The following is a 17951-nucleotide window of genomic DNA, read 5'->3' on the forward strand; positions in this document are numbered from 1 at the left end:
ATGACATTCAGCTTAGACTTAGCTGTGCTTTCTTAGAAACAGAAACAAAACAACCATACGTTACTACATGGAGAATGTTTGGACCCAACAGGTACCCACTTGAGAGTTGCCTTGCCCACAGAGACCAGTACATGCTATTTATAAACATTCTGATATAAACTGCACTTTAGCCAATAAGAGTGCACGTACTACATCAAAGATCCTTTGCTTTCAGCTGGAATTATATCAACTCAAAGTGATAAGGACGACTTCATTTTGATCAGAAGTTTTAACTGGCTATTGATCATAAAGTAATTTCCGAGGGCCATCTTAGAACAAAGGATTCCAGACAACAGCAGAGGAACTATTGTTTAAACTCACCCATATCGTTTTTTACCGCTACAATCATCACAGCCAAAAGAAGAGAATATGTTTCATTTTGAAATATGCTGACAGTGAAGCCTGTTTTCTATTCTTGGCTCCATAGGACCTCTTCGCAAAAAACGCTTAACATTTTTACAGCAATGAGCACAAGTGAGAGTTAATCTTACATCTAGACACAAAGAATTTCAGGCTAAGCTTTACCTCACAACAATTTTTACAAGTCCCTCCGCATGACAACATGAATAATCTCAAAAACAACAGTAAGGAAAGGTGGTTGTAATGGGACCACCCCTGGGCTCAGTTCCATCAGCAGTGTCAAGGAAGATTATCGAATCAAACTTAGGAAGACAGCAAAACATTATAGCCAGACCTCAGATTATTAAGTCACAAAATAAATTACAGCCTTACAAGGATGTGTTTCACTCCTTTAGCTCTACCCTCACAACAGGACTGGAGATGTCCTCCTGGTGGTTACAGAAGTAGCAAAATATCAAATTTAACTTACTTAACTTTTTAACAATTTTTTCATTTCAATAAATTTATTTTGATTGGTTGGATTATTTAAGAGGAAGAGAAGAATCTGTTCATGTTTTTCAACCTATGGGTGAAAAAAATAGTATTATTTAATTTCTCAAAATGTTAGGAGGATAATTTCACTTAAAGGAAATTTTACCCACTTGTTTCTGTAACTCCGTGCAGCAGCAATTCATCCTGTACATCTTTTCTAAAAGCAAACATGAAAAGCTATTAGGTAACATATGATATGAAAAACAAAAATCCTGGCATCTGAACATAAACAGATCTGCCCCTCAGGCATGGGTTCCAACCACAAAAGACTCGATCAATTAACTTTTCATTTAGGCTTTCATGTTATCTGCCACTGTATCCTGGGTTTTACTAAATTAATGCCTTCATCTCCAAGGTTTCAGGTCTTCCGCCTATTGAATCTCTTTTTTTGGTTGGGGGCAGGCCTGCCAAATCATTACCTTATGAAACACGAGTAAGATCCAATCTCAAAAATATGAGTTCTCCTCACTTTGATCAAGACCAAAAGCAAGCTGGAAGTAACTTTGAATGGTTGGCATCAATTCTAGTGACAGTGTTGCTGCACCTGGCCTAAGGACAATCTGGACTGGGAGGCCTGCTTCCATCCACACCCGGGCGGCTCCTCTGCCGTGGCCAAAGGAACTGGAGCCCTGCCACTGGATTTATAGAGGAGGAGGATGAAGGGAATACGGCCATGGGAGTGAGGAAGGATCAAGTCAACTACACTGACTACATCTGTTCTTAATTACACTTACGTTAGTTATCAAAGTTGAAAAAAATACCTTTATATGAAGTAGTCTGCTTTTTAGACGTGATGTTTTTTGCCAGACCATACATCACCAGCTTATCAGCTATACTGACGGCACCATTCCCAGAACATTTCTCAACCGACACTGTATGGACATTCTTGATGACTCCTTTTACAGAAAGCATTACGTTCTGATTCAACATGAAATTTTTTAGTAGCTCTATTATTAATTGAGAACAGCTTCCATTCAATTCCATTAGTCCTGGGGGAAAAAAAAATGAATACTAGAGTTAATCTTTAAGTCTCTTAAAGAAGATAACATTTAAAGTAGTGAGAATAATAAGAAAAAGGTCCACTGATTTTAGCTGGGTTTAGGTATACTTTGATGTACTACTGCTACCGCATTCAAAAAAAATTAAACTTAACATTCATTGATCCCTATCATGTGTCAAGCAGTAATCTAGGAATAAAGGGTACAGAACAGGCAAATGGCTGCCTTCATGGACATATATTCTAATGGGAGAAGAAGGCAATAATAAAGATAATTTCCAATTCTCTGAGTCAAAACTAAAAAGACTGAGGTAATCAGGGTGCTATTATCCACTGGGACTTCTGGGTAAAGATATTGTGAGTAAAAGCAAAAAAAGCTCCTTGAACATTTTAGTTCACTTTATTCAAATTCCAACTGGAGAGCTCAATATATATGCATATTAATAGTACATATAGTAAAGTAGCCAAAAAATGGTGTCATCCAAATGTCTATAAAACAAAGATATACCAATAGAATATAATTTTTTTTTTTTGAGAATAAAAGGAAGAATGAAAGACATGAGATTTCTTTGTAAACTCTGCTTGATATTTAGAAACCTGGGCAGTTACCGGAAATACCCATTTGACTCAGAGCTATAAAATAGAAAAAAAAACAGACACCCAAATTGGAAAGAGACTTAATTGTCTACCTTCAAATGAACATTTAATAATTTGGACAGGAAGTTCTAGGTGGCTGGCAGAGATCGGCCGCACTCTGCAAAGGGGGAGAGTTTCAATATTCCCATAGTCTGCATAGAGCACTTTCACCTCAGCTTCTGATGTCCCCAGAACAATGGCACGGTACCAGAAATCATCATCTGAAAATAAAATGGAATCTCAAGAAGTTATACTCAATGACTCCCTCCTTCTCTTAAGACGGTTATTCACAGTTACATTTTTATCACTTAGAAATTCACAAGGTACCTGATCTCAAGCCAAGACGTCAGATTAAATATAAGCATCACCTCTACTTTTCCCAAACCCTACTAAAATAAAAAGGCAATTATAGGATTAAAACAATAATGGCATAACCACAAAGCTGGAGAACAGGAGAAAACAATGGACTACTAGAAGCTGGAAAACAGATGCATGGATGGAAATCATTCAGCAGAGCCCAACCAAAGCTGGCCGCAGGGAGACCCAGAAGCATCCCAGTTTGCATCTCAAATCCCCAAGCAACCAAGGTTCAATAATTGGTGCTACTCATTCAAAAGTAGGAGTAAAGATGAAGCTGAAATAAGGACTGGGTAGAAGAAGCAGTTACATCCCAAAGACATGCGAATATACTTTCGTTTATAAATGCATTTACACATAATAACTTATTTTGTTCAAGTTGCTAAAGAGAAAAATCAGTTTAACATTCACATGGAATGCTCTTCCCCCTTTCCAGGCAACCGCTCCAAACTACTGGCAGAGGATGAGAGGTTTCTTCTCCAGAGAGGACAGACCCGATCGACTGTGGACTGGGGAACGTGAAACAGAACAGAGGAAGGAGTTTACCTAGAATGCATTCAGGCAAGCTCTGCACGCCAGGCAGGGGACAACCATCCCAAGCAAAAGCACATCAAGATACCAACGTGAGTCCTCAGTGAAATGGCAGAGCCAGATCACCCTATAGTGAAGGCCACTAGTAGACAAGTTCTGCCCATGCACAGAGAAACTTCTAATTAAATTCCTAGTGTCCCTTCTTAAATAACTGAACAGCAAAGGATCATCAGATATTTGAAGAAAGTTGCTAACATGAAAGGTCAAAACAAACAGGAATTCAAGGAAACAAAGGAGGATGAAGACCATGAAAATTAAAAGAACGATACTAACATCCTAATGACCTTCCATCCTTGAAACAAGAACAAGACAGTATTAAAAACACATTTGAGATAACAAAAAAAACCACACTAAAACTAAAAATGTGTTATCAAAAATGAAATAAGAAAAGCTAAAAGATAAAATTGAGAAAATCTCTTAAAAAAACAGAAAAGATGAAAAACAGAAGAGAGGTAATTAGGCATAAGAATTCAAGTCCAACATTAAAATACATGTAGATCCCCAAAGAACAAAATATGAAAGGGAATAAAAAATAATTCAGAAAAATTCTTCAAAATTGAAGTTCATGAATTAAGGGTCCAGTACAATGTTGAAAAGAAAACCAATAATAAGTCACATCACAAAATTCAAAACATGGAATGAAGAGACTACTAAAAGGTCCAGAAAGAGAAAATATATATGTACAAAGTTTGGAGAATCTCAACGACATCCATCTCTTCACCAGCAACGCCAATGGCTAGAAGAGAATAAATAGAAGCATTGCCTTCGAAATTTTAAGGGAAAACATGATTTCCAGCCTAGACTTCTGTATCAAAGAAAGCTATCCATTTACTATTAGGATAGAATAAAGACTTTTTCAAACATAGGAGGTAACAGAAAATTCCCTTACATGTACCTTTTCTCAGGTTCTGGAGGGTGATATACTCAAATACTAGAGTAAATCAAAAGTAAGGGATCCAGCAAATGAGGTGAGGTGAGGGAGGCAGAAATCCTAACGAGGTGGGAGAGAAATCCAAGAAATGAAGAGGAGAAGTGCTGAAACAATCCCCGGCATGATGGTGAAGGAAAAACTCCAGGATGACAGCTCGGTTCCGGAGGACGAGCAGTCCAGATGAGACTGGGTCAGAAGGCTGGAGATGCCTCCAACATGGCAGAAGTTGATAAAGAACATGAAGGGTTCACTGAGAGAATTTACACTAACACAGGGAACTGGAGCGAATTAGTGAAAGTACACAGAACACCAGTAACAACAACGAAGGCTTCAAGAGAGAAATACAATTACATTACACCTGTCCCTCGATTTATGCAGATTATCTATTCCACGCATCTTTTTTTTACTCTGAAGAAAACCGTATAAAAAAGAGTTCACTAGTATGGGAAAAAAACACTAAAGAAATAGGCCAATATAAGTCATAAAAATATTTCACATATTTTCACCAAAAAAAAAAGAAATACTAACAAAAATTCAGAAAAACCAAAATAAATTTTATTCGCTGTTGGTGTCTGTACTGTAAATCTAAAGCAATCAACCTTCTCTTTTTATTTGGCACAAAGTCACTGTCTTCACTGCTTGAAATATTTGGAACTACTACTTTGGTTCCATTATTTACGTTTATGTTTTTAGATGATCTTTTTCCAATCCCTTTTGCTAAGTTTTCATTAATTCTTCAATATTCACTGCAACAATTAAAAAAAATTTTTTGAAATTTTAAGGCTCGTTGGATGTTTGCATCAGTATCTAGAATTGCAGTTTCCAGTTTTGTGGCCAAATGAAGATCTCTGTAAATATCTTCTGCAGTGAATGAAATTGGTTGAAGGTCACTGCCATATTCATCGGCAGGATGGGCTTCAAATATTAAATGAATTAACTCATTATCAGTTAATTTGTAATCAACCAGTAAGTCATTAATATCATCTACATTCAGTCAGAGCCTTCTTCTTGAAATTCATTTAATAATAAATTAATGATGCCAGTTAATCCCTCCTCAGTTGTTGGAACCACATTCCCTGGTACAGCCACTTCTGGTCATATTACTTTTCCAGCAAACATTTACAGTTGACAGCTTTATATCACTCAAAGCTAAAGCAATATTCTTGATACAACTTATAATTGTGTATTTATTCCGGGCTTCTGTAACTGTGATTATCTTCAAGTATATTAAAAATATCATTAAAAGTCTATTTAATATAATTAATTAATCTTAAAGGTGGAAATAATGCCTTGATCTAAAGGTTGGATCAAAGAAGTTGTATTTGGTGGCAAACATACAACTTTAATTTAGATGTTCTAAACTGTGGATGACCAGGTGCATTACCAAAAAGTATTTTAAAAGGAAGACATTTTTCCTTCATATAATTTGCAGCTTCTACAGGAAAACATTTGTAAAACCAATCCCGAAAAACATCAGTAGCCTCCCATGCTTTTTTATTTGCCATCCAAAGAAAGGGAAGATCATTAATAATTGTGTTAGTAAGTAATAGCTCTTTGTACATTGCTGAGTTAAGCTATTGTTTTTTAGAAAGAATAATCATTAATAATGGAAATGAAAAAGAACATGTAAAATGAAACTGCATATAAACAGTCCATGTAACGGGGAATAGTTACCGCGTATAAAAAAACCTCACGTAAAAAAATAATGCATAAATCGAGAGACGGGTGCATACTACATGGCTAGGCTGTGAACAGTGTTTATGCAATCCTAATAAAGTAATATGGAATACTTAACCTAATCAAAAATTATGACATATTGCGATTGGGAAGAAAGAAGAGAAAAGTATAGATCCAGCTGTCACGAAAGAAAAATAAAACTAAGCATAACACATTTTGAAAATCAAAATAAATCAAAATTTAACAGTGAACACTATTTGGGCAACTGATCAAACGCATTTTAAATTCACTGTTAGCAAGGGGATGATGACACCTGCCTCCTCACAAACCTCTGGCATATACTGACATTTCTTTAAGATGCCCAGAGAGCAAAAAGGCTTCTAGAACTTACAAAACAATTTACATCCTTTGACCCCAGAATTCTAGTCCTGAAAATTCATGCTAAAGTATTTAGTTACCCAATTTCTGCCCCAAAATATTCAGTTATATTAGCAAAATAAATTTGTTAAAATGAAGTATTAAACAGCAGAATGGTTAAAGTATACCCAGTACAATGAGTCTGACTCCCTCACACATCTCTTTTTTTTAGTATATTCACTGAGTTCTATAAATTGCGATCTTTCCATATAGAAATATCACATTATTGACCCACCATATAGTGTGTCATTATCTAGAGTTGGTTATCTAGAAGTAGGAACAGATTTGTACATTTCTACCTATTTCCTTGCTTAGATATAATCTATGGTTATGGAATAGAAAAGTTGAATAATCCCAATATTGAATTAAACCCATGATCTTGTCTTTCTTCTCTATCTAACCAAATGGAATACACATGCATCTAAAATAACAAGACCCATATAATCTCATGTAAAAGAGAACACAGTATTTCCCCTTTAATATTTTCCGTGAAAGAATCTTACTTGTGTATTTGGCACAGCATGCATCTCCAGTTCTTGGTCTGTAGGATGACTGACTCTCCTGAGCATTGCAATATTCTAATAATCTGGCTGTCAACATACACAGTTTTTCCTGATCTTCTAAAATATATAAAAAAGCAATCTTTTGTGAAAATTTTTCAATTCTACTTAAATATAGTATACAAAAGAATGTCAACTCTAATCACTCAAAAAACCCTGTAGGTATTAAAACACATTATACTTAAAAAATAAATAAAACCACTATCGGTTACCTCATGTCAAAGGGATGCAATACGGAAGGGCCCACGAAGGAAGCTCCGGGGGCCCAAGTTCTTGACTGGGGTTGTTACACTCGTGTGTTCACTCTATGACAACTTATTAAGCTGCAGTTTTACAATTGTTTTGTGTACTTTTCAATGAGTGTGTTATATAGGTTTACCTCATTTTTATTGCACTTCACATATTACGCTTTTTATAAACTGAAGGAAAGACCCTCCGCCAGCAAAAAAATTACAACTCGCTGATGCTGATGATGGTTTGCATATTTTAGCAAGAAAGTACTTTTCAGTTATGTACACTCTCTTTTTAGAAATAATGCTATTGCACACCTAAAAGACTACGGTATAGTGTAAACATAACTTTTATATGCACTAGGAAACAAAAAGTTCATGTGACTTGCTTTATTGCAATATTCGCTTTATTGCAGTGGTCTGCAACTGAACCTGCATTATTATCTCTGAGGTGTGCCTGTAGTTAATAAAATGAAGTACTTCCAATTCATCATGTCATATATTGTCATCAACTGGGGTTTAGGATTATTTGATCCTAATAGATTTAGGATGATACTTGTAACAGGGATGCCCGAACCCCAGGCCACGGGCCGGTACCAGTCTGTGGCCTGTTAGGAACCGGGCCACAATAGCAGGAGTGAGCGGTGAGCCTGCGAAGCTTCATCTGTATTTGCAGCTGCTCCCTAGCGCTAGCGTCGCTGCCTCGGCTCCACCTCAGATCACCAGGCATTAGATTCTCATAGGAGCACAGGTCCCTGGTGCCAAAAAGTTTGGGAATGCTGATTTGTAATAGTGGAGATGAATTTAAGAGCAATTACTGGTTTCACCACAATTCTAGGTTTGACAATATGAAACAAAGTTCATTTTTTCAGCCTTAAAGTACCTGCAAACTCTTCCAAATAGCCACCACCCAACTTGTATTATTAACTCACCTTCTACACAAGAATAAACTCAAACACATTGAAGAGAAGCCTGAATTGTAAATTTCCATGAAACAAAAAAGGAAAATTAGAAATATTTATATGCTACTTTTCTTCTTGATTAGGTTCAGTGTAAAACATTTCTCTAAGTTTCTAAAGATACAGTAACACTATAACTATAAACTAATTAAAATATGTATCTCTCAATATATCTGAAACAGATATATATACACATCTAAATTCTCTTAGATGGCTGTAGGTTAATTCAGTAAATACAATTCAATATAGATAGAATATATTTTTAAAGAAAAAGTTACAGTAATTAAGGACACTGTTTTGTTATAAAAAGCTGTAGATTATCAAGATTAGGTGGGGCAGGTGCTGAACACAGGGCATTCCTTCATGTTCATTCACATTTGTGTTTTTATAAGTAAATTCACATTAAGTGTTATAATCAACTCTTTCTTAAAATCATGAAACTAAATCATCACCCTCCTTTTCTCCTCCTCCTCACTTCCTGGGTTCAGATAAGCACTTTCATCACATAGTTAAAAAGATTAGCATAAGTAGGTCTCAAATTTTATTTTCTTACCAGGCATCTCATTTGGTAGAGCATAAAATAAGTTTGGGTTTATGATTTCTAATATGCTTGCTTGTACAGTTTTATTAACTGGTAATTCTATTGTCCTCCACTGCACAGCTGAAGAGATAGCTGAAAATGAACAAAAACATAGGTCTCCCATAAAATAAATCCAATTTAGTATTCTTTGTGAGAGAATATATGTATTTTCTCAATTTTTTGTCAACTTTTGGTTATTAACATTCCCAAGTTCCCAAAATGAAAATTTGTATTTTCACAAAACAGTCTACTCAATTTGAAGGATTACAAAAAGTCTGATCTATAGTGAGAATCCCTGAACTACTACACTCCTCTACTGCACCCCTGGAGTATGGTAGTATTGTATTCCTGCAGTACAGTCCCACTTCTGTAGTATATTTAACATAATTCTTAAAATTTATTTGAATGTTAAGGGATAGATAGCTGTATGATGTATAAGGACAGTGTTCAGTAAAACCATGTTTAAATAAATTAATATTAAATGAACTTTAGTAGCTTGCTATTAACCTATTTCCACAAAGCATATTTCTACAGGAAAACTGTCATTTGGGATAGAACAATTTTCATAACCTATAAAAGTGAAGGATAACATAAACTTAAATAACAAATAAATGCTTAAAAAATGTTACCTTGACACCCCAGGCCACCACTTTGAAGATGTTTATTGACAGGTCTGCTTCTTGGCAAGTCCTTCTGTGGTGAATTAGTTTTTAAAACCAGATGTTCATCAATCAGAACATCACTAATTATTCTGGGATAAGAGGTGGAAAGATCGGTGAGTTCGATTCCCACTCCATTTTCACTGACTTCAACCACTCGGGCTTGGAGTTTTATCCCTGCAACGCACATCTGAAATCTCGCTATGGCTTCTTTAGTCCAGTGTTTGTTTCTAGGCTGTATATCTGGCAAAAAAAAAAAAAAAACAACCAGCATTAAAAAGAATTCTGGGCCCAAGCTGCATTTTTGCTTCAATAGTATCTAGGACTGTGTCCTTGCCAAGCATACTACCCAGGTCAGCAAAGCTGAGTTTTTTCCCCCCAATACTGTTTTATTTCTCCATCCTCCAGGCTTGAGTTAACAATGCACATGCAAATATCTAGCTCAGGATCTTTCCTACTTCCTGTACTTATGTATCTTCGCCTGGCATTTTTCCAATAGGCAAAAAATAGGATTATTTCTATTAGAAGCCACCATTATGTTCTGTTAATACACAATGATGAATTAACAGTTTTGCTGGTGGAAGACGTTGACCATACAATCTCACCCTTGTGGACAGTTTTCTAATAATTTCAAAATGTCATTTTAAACTAACCAAAAATTATTTTTCTTGGATAATTTTGGCTTATACCCTTATCTTCATCACAGTGATTCTCAAACTTGAGTGTGCATCTGAATTACCTATAGGGCTTGTTAAAATACATTTTCAATGTAGTGGTAGGTCTTGACTAGGAAATGAGAATGTACATTTTTAACAAGTTCTCATGTTGCTGCTGCTAGTTTGTGGGCCTCATTTTAAGAAGCACTGACATAAAACATGGTAATTAAAAACAATGACCTGAAACATATATAGGGTAAAATAAGCAGAAAGAAAATAGATAAGCAAAAGAAAAAATGAAAAGTGTCTATGCTTCCAGACAAGATTACCACTTTCATTTTGCTATCCAACCTTCCACAATTTTTACGTACATATGGAAATACACACATGCACATATATATATACTCATATTTCTTTCATAAATTTTTATAGTAATAATAATAGCTATTATGGGTATTATGCTAGGCACTAACTGCTTTTCATATTTTAATCTTTTATTCCTAATGACTTAAGGAAGATACTGTTATTTGCCAGATGAGAAAGTGGAAGCACAGAGGTAAAATAATATGCCTAAGATCTCATAGCTGGTATGTAGCAGAGTTGGTTCCAGAGTCTGTCCTCTTTTATAACTTGCTTTCTTCACTTAAATCATGAACAATTCTTATCAATTACACATATTTAATGTCACTCTAATGACCGTGTAACAACAGCAAACAGTTAAATAGAACTTTCTGAGTGCCAAGCCCTATTCTGAACACTCATTTAATCCTCACAACAACCTTAAGAAAAAGGTTACTACTATCATCCATTATATGGAGCAGTATCATTTAACCAATCCTCTAGTATTGATTAATTAGGTTGATTTGCTATTATAAACAGCAGTGTAATGAATTTCCTTGTAGGTAAACTTTGTGAAATTCCAAAGTTATTTCTTCGGGATAAATTACTAAAAGTAAAATCGCTATGACACACACACAAAAGGTAGAAATACTTGAAGCTCTTAAGGAATCCTGCAAAATGCCTTCAAGAGAAGGCATCAATTTTCACTTGTCGTAAGTATGGAAAAGCAGCTGTCTCCCCACTTTGACATCAACAGGACATTCTGGACAGTAACTTAAAAAATACGTTTCTAAATTTTATATTATAAAGCAAGATCTTCTAACTTACACAAAGTATTAAAATTATAGTTAGTTAAGAAAATAGTTAAGACAGTTAAGATTTCTTATTCTGCACCATACCTACTAACCAACACTGTACCCCTTGAAACGGAAGTTTTAAAAATTTTGTTGGGATCATTTGGAGTTCATCTGAAGTAACATCTTCGATGTTTCCATAATCCACAAAATGTACTTTAACGTTTCCATTTGGTACAATTTCCTTGACTATAGCACGATACCAACTGCCATCACCTAGATTTAACACAAAGTTTATAACATGGAATATTTCCCTTCTATTAACACTGGAAATTTTATCTTGAAAAAGACATCATTTGTCAAGTAGCTAATAAATTTGCTCTCTTCCCCAGATGATGCCTTTAGTGTTTCATTTGGAAATCCTTAAAAGGAGAATATTCAAAATCAATTTTAAGAATATCTCCAAAATTTTTACAGCACCATACTTTCGCATCTGATATAAATTAAAGATTTCATTTATCACCTATCCTTAAACAGAATGTGAAGGTAAGACAATAAACTTGAACATGCTTGTCAATCTGGAAGACTTATAATGCTCTCACCAATAATGACAGATTGTTTTACTTGATACTTGGTAAAATCATATAAAAAATAAATAGTAAAAAAAAGTCTTGTGTTGAAATTAAAGTGTTTCATCAAATTTATTTTCAAAGTTAATATGCACAGGGTGACCAGAAGAAACAATGGATCTGCAGTGAACAGGTATTCCATTATCTAATTTATTTTAACATTATCAAAAATTCTGGAAAGAAAACGCATTTAACAAAGTTTAACCAAGTTTAGGTACAAAATTATCATTTGGGGAGCTTCCTTGTTACAGAGAGAGAATAAAAAGCATTAAGCAGTCAATTAATCTCAGTTGTGAAAAAATATTTGTTTAAACATCAGGAAGAAAATATAGATTAAAAAATAAGGGTTGAATATCAAGAAACAAACGGTTCTAGTAAAGTTAAGACTGCACCAACTTCAACTTACCTGCAAAAAAAGCACAACAAGGTTGCCCTATTTCTGCCTTAAAATCTTTAGACAACTTCTGCTGACAATATTCTGCTAGCGATTTGTTCAAATCATTGAGTTTCTTTAAAGCTGAAAATACAATACACATACAACACTTACTGAAAAAAACATGCAGAATATAGATTTGTCTTTAAAGGTGGAAAAGGTTTTAATCCTAAAATCTCAGGTAGATCTCTAAATAATCATTAAGTACACCAAATGCTTTCCCCTTCTTATTGAAAATTGGGCAAGTAACTCATTATTTAGTTAATACTCTCAATAAACCCCATAGCAACGATTTACTGAGAACAGCGACGTGACTGTGGCTTTGTTATCCATATCCGAGAGCATGAGCTCTGCATCTGGGCAAGGACCAGTGTACAAGTCGATAGTGAAAGGAAAGCTACACGCAAGCTGTCCTGAAGAAACACACGCAGCAATTACTGAATGCACGGCACAGATAACGTCCGCTAAGGAAATTCAGAGGTGACCACTGTGTGCTAAAGGTTTCACAGAGGAATTTGGAGTACAATACATTTGATAGAAAAAGGGGAGGATATTCCAGAAGGAAGAAACGTCTCTAAGGTAAAATACAGAATCAGAGAATTAAGCAGTCAAAAACACAGTGTGGCAAAACAGAGAAGTGGGAAGGTGAACCACTCAAGAAAAACTCCAGAGATGGGCTTGAAAAGACAGACCATGGAGAGCTTTAAAATGCCAAGTAAAGGGATCTGAACACTAAAGAAGTAAAAAGAAAACAAATGTCTTTTAAATATATGGCATAGGGACATTCACAGAAATGGAAATTAAATTATAATGAATGAGAATTGCCACCTTTCAGACAAGTCAAAATAAGAAAGTTTAAGGACACACTATAGGAAATGATGTGAGAAAAGGCACCCACACATTGTTGGTTGGAATTAGCTCAGCCAACCTCTCAAAAGCACAAGCATACATACCCTCTGACTTAATAATTACAATTTTAGAAATTCATTCCATGGATATACTCTCAGAATAAAATCACAGAGTACAAGGATTGTTTTAGTAATAAAAGCCTGGAAATACTAATCCTTTAGTCATCCACAGCTAGGTTAATTAAACTAGAATAAATCCACATGGTGAAATACCAGGCGACTAAACATCAATGTGCAACCCTGGATTGGATCTGGAAGAGAAAAAGGACTTCAGCGGAAATAGAAAAGGACTTTAGTGGAAATGGAAAAGGACAGCTAGTGAAATCCAAATAAAGTCCAGCGTTTAGTTCATAGTAATGTATCCATGTTGGTCTCTTAGCTGTACCACAATTATGTAAGATGTTAACTGCAGAGGAAGTGGGGTGAGAGGCAGACAGAAATTCTCTGTACTATCTTTGCAACTTTTCTGTAAATCTAAAATTATTCTAAAATAGAAGGTATATTAAAAATAAGAGAGAAAATATGTGAATTGATACTCAAGATAGAATGGGAGAAAAATGCAAACTGTAAAATTTATTTATAATAATGCATACATAAAAAGGAATATATATACCTTTAAACAAGCATTTAGGTATAGAATATGTACTTTTGAAAAGATATTTAGAAAATTGAGAAGAGGAAGGAAAACTTACTTTCCACTACATACTCTTATAATTTTCGAATTTTGTACCATATGCTCATATAATCACCTATGAAAATAAAAAGTAACTTTAAATTTTTAAAATTTTATCCTATATGAAATAGTAGCCTATCTACCAGATGATTTTGAATGGATAACAAATCTCACAGGGGCTTAGTTATCTAGTCTGACATTCTCATTTGACGGATCGAAAATATAAGATTCCGAAATGTTAAAACCAATAATGCTCACCAGAATGGCTCAAATGAAAAAGACAGAAAACAGTGTTTCTGAGAATGCGGAACAACTAGAACACTGAAAATGACAACTGTCATATCATTTTGCAAACCGGCATTCATTGATCAAAGCTAAAAATATACATACTCTCTGGGAAACGAGAAATTTCATTCTGAGGTATACAGTCAATGGAAATGCATGCACATGTGAACTAAATTTGTTCAAGAGTGTTCATATCAACATCATTTTATAGCTCATAACTAGAAGCAACACAGTAAATTGCAGTATAGTCATACAATAGAACACTATGTGGCAACAAAAAATCAAGCTACAGTTACATGTGAAAATGATAGTCCAGTCTCACAAATGAGTGGAAAAAAAGCAGCAAGGCACAGAAGAGTACACATTTTACCATTCTATTTATATAAAGTTCAAAACCAGAAGAAAATAATCTATGCTATTAGGAGACAGAACAGTATTTACTTCTGAAAGAGAAAGGGATAGTGACAGGAGGAGACATGAAGGAAACTTCTGGATTACTGATGCTGTTTTATTTCTTGACCTAGATGTTGGTTATACAAGTGTTTTAACTTTGTGACAATTTGTTACATTGCACTCTTATCTGAGCACTTATTTATATGAATGTTATACTTCAATGACATCACAATTTAACTGTCAAAAACTGAATTTAGCATTCTGTGAAATCTAAACTGGTTTAATATAAAGAGAGATTGTTGGAAACAGAAATAAGGACTTAAAATGGAATAAAAGGCAACTAAGCATAAGCACATCCTTCTTGGAAGCAGAAAAACTCACTTGGCCCTTGGAAAGAGAGTACTTTTTATCACTCAGTAAACTCATCTACACCAATGTATTTGTAAAAAATGTATAAATTAGAGTCAACTTACCATCCTCTTTAAGCACATGACAATAAAATTCTCCAGGACTATATATCATACAGACCACAACATCTACTGTTTGGTCAATGGCAAGTCCAACCCATGTCCACGCCAATGGATTTAGTTTTGCTTCTGCACCCAAGGGAACTGTGAAAATAAGTGGACATTTTGCAAAATAAATGGCCAGAGAGGGGATGGGAGGTGGGGTTGCTGAGGAATCTGCTTTGGAAGAAGAAAAACTGAATTTTCAATGATTTTCTTAGTGGCTTTATAGGAAAGTTTATCAATTAACCATTACTATTCTCATTAAATTTTCAAATTCACATTTCTGACTGATCTTCAGCTGCCAGTGATCCATAAAACTTTCAACGAATTTTCAGTTCTCAGACATACTCTTAAATGTATTTAGATAAATGCTCGACTTAAAAAGACGAAAGGTACTCAACATCGATCTTTTTTTTAAATATAGGAACCCACACATTCACAAAACTATCTGAACCTCAACTTTTCTGGTTGACATTTTACTTACCACTGGCTTCTTTTGTGTCACTCGGTTTATCTGTCACGATCCCCTTTTCCCCAATGGCGAAGCCTGCGTCTGTGAGGACTTTAGTAACTCTGATGCTAGGGGTCACGGATTTATCTACGAGCTCCACCAGGGAACTGTTTTCCAACTTGTCTGCCACTTTTACCGTGATAATTTTGTTCTGTACAATTTTTTTCATCAGACAAACAGCTTCTGGAGTCCAAATTCCTAATGATGGCTTTACTCCTAACAAAGAATTTTTAAAAGAATGTTAAAATATTCCTTACAGCAAGCATTTAGGAATTCAGCTCCTAACTTCCACAGTGTTAAAATTGAGTTATCTATCATGAATACTGGAACCAAAAAGTTCCATCTGAACAGAAGGATTTTCTAAACTTGAAAATAAGACAAGATCACTAAGAAAAGGCCTGTAAGAAGCTATGCTTCTATGTAAAAAACCATAGTTCCATTGATAGGAAATGTTCAGAAAAGCAAATCTATAAATACAGAAAGTAGATATCTGGTTGCCTGGGGAGTGAGGTTTTATAATACTTATGCAGTTAATAGGCTTTTATGATATTTATAATGCAGGCTCCAACAACAGCAAAAAATACTCAATTTTATAACCACAGGTACAGTAAATTTTGTTTTATTTCAAAAAGTATTTCCTAAATGTTCTATCAAGGATTATTTTTGCACTAAAATAAGTTATGCCTAAACATATTCCTTTATCTTACCAGTAGTTTAATTTCAATTCTAATGCTTCTATTTTAAGTTTTAATGTTTTAAGAATTTAGGGATCATAAAAATTTCATACCTGCCAGCACACACTTTATAGCTTGCATTGGCAATTCCAACAACTTTGGAGTTATGGGACACAGTCTTTTCAAATTAAGGATTTCAAAGTTTCCATAATCTACATATCCGACCAGTACAGATTCTTCAGAAGCATAAGCCAAAACAGAGGCACGGTACCACTGATCATCCTCTGAAAAAAGGAGACTCGGTCTCAAATGATTTTCCAACATAAATATAAACAAAACTCTTTCCTCCCAAATTTAGAAATGGTCATTTGTAAATTTTATTTTCATATACTATCAAGCTTTATTGATCAATGAATGTTCTGCTTAACGGAAGCCTTCAACTCCTAAGGCATCACGCAGGGCTAATTTTAGAATGAATAGCTGGCAGTGAGTCAACCAGACTCCACCAACCAAGCAATCATTTTACTGGAGACCTACTTGTATCTTCTCTTCTGTGAGGCCACTAAACCTCCCTTCGGCCGAGAACCACAGAATCCAGTTATGAAAGGCCAGACCTGTGCAGCTACAGAGGCTGTGCCATGACAGCTCTGTGCTTCCCGGCCCTCTTGCTATTCCAAAGAAAACTAGTGAAGACACGGGAGGTTCCACATTCACATTCTGATGCAAACGGAATTATATGCACCAGTCACCAAAAAGTCCTGGGCTGATAAAACAATAAACACCTCCTTTACCAACCATCCACACTCACAGGCACTTTCAGTTTAACTGGAGAGATGTAGAAACATAATTGGTGCACTTTAATACTCAAGTTCCAAATGCAGCCATCCAGTGCAAACTGGAGATTGTTTTATCTGTTTTTACTTAAATATAAGTAAAAAAACAAAAAACAAAAAACGATAATACTCTTCCCTTACCTGAGAACTGAGCACAACAGATGTCACCAATGGTTGGATAAAAATCCGAGCGTGGAGACACTCGACCACAGTACTCGCTAAGGGATGCCTGAAGTTCAGCGAGTTTATCTGTAGATATAGATCACATCTTAAACAAAAAAAATACAAATCTACACATTATCTTCATTTTTGCATGTTGAGTCTCTTGAAGTATGTTTTCTTGATAGCGCAAATCAAGAAAATTGACTTACGTCCACTCTGCAGTTTTTGACAAAAGAAGTCTTCTGGAGTCTGAATGTGGGAAACCACACCACAAAACTCATCACCTATATTCAAAGTTAACACTTTTGGGATTAAGTCACTTCTGTCTACAACAATTTTGTTTTCAGCTGTCATTTTTCCAACATCTTTGGGATCACCTTATCAGAAAACAGAAGAAAAAGTCATTTTGATTTGGTTTCACTAACATCATTTTTCAGTTTTTCGGGCCCAACCATGTTCTTTCACACCTCTAGGCCTTAACATATGCTGTTACCCGACTGCACCCCAAATGCACTTCTAATTCCTTAGCAACCCGATTATGTCCTGCTCAGTGTGGGGTCACTTTGAAAGGCTTTGCTCCGAGTCTGGGTTAGGCGCCCTCCCCAGGTGCTCCCACTGTGCCCTGGGC

At 35.3% G+C, this 17951-nt stretch overlaps 1 protein-coding gene across 1 annotated transcript in view; it reads right to left on the reverse strand.

The window, feature by feature from the left end:
• Positions 1–868: 868 nt before the first annotated feature.
• Positions 869–17951, reverse strand: part of TDRD1 (tudor domain containing 1) — a 33907-nt gene continuing 16824 nt past the window's right edge. The window contains exons 11-24 of the mRNA XM_006920844.1: positions 17533–17700; positions 17303–17410; positions 16442–16612; positions 15628–15870; positions 15108–15245; positions 12349–12459; positions 11419–11589; positions 9495–9767; positions 8839–8958; positions 7040–7156; positions 2617–2784; positions 1692–1919; positions 1041–1087; positions 869–961 (exon numbers count right to left, since the gene is read on the reverse strand). Of these exons, the coding sequence (XP_006920906.1) occupies positions 869–961; positions 1041–1087; positions 1692–1919; positions 2617–2784; positions 7040–7156; positions 8839–8958; positions 9495–9767; positions 11419–11589; positions 12349–12459; positions 15108–15245; positions 15628–15870; positions 16442–16612; positions 17303–17410; positions 17533–17700 (2156 nt within the window). The remainder of the gene's footprint in view (positions 962–1040; positions 1088–1691; positions 1920–2616; positions 2785–7039; positions 7157–8838; positions 8959–9494; positions 9768–11418; positions 11590–12348; positions 12460–15107; positions 15246–15627; positions 15871–16441; positions 16613–17302; positions 17411–17532; positions 17701–17951) is intronic.

The sequence above is a fragment of the Pteropus alecto genome, unplaced genomic scaffold (genome assembly GCF_000325575.1).
Source record: "Pteropus alecto unplaced genomic scaffold, ASM32557v1 scaffold177, whole genome shotgun sequence".
Classification (NCBI taxonomy): Eukaryota; Metazoa; Chordata; class Mammalia; order Chiroptera; family Pteropodidae; genus Pteropus; species Pteropus alecto.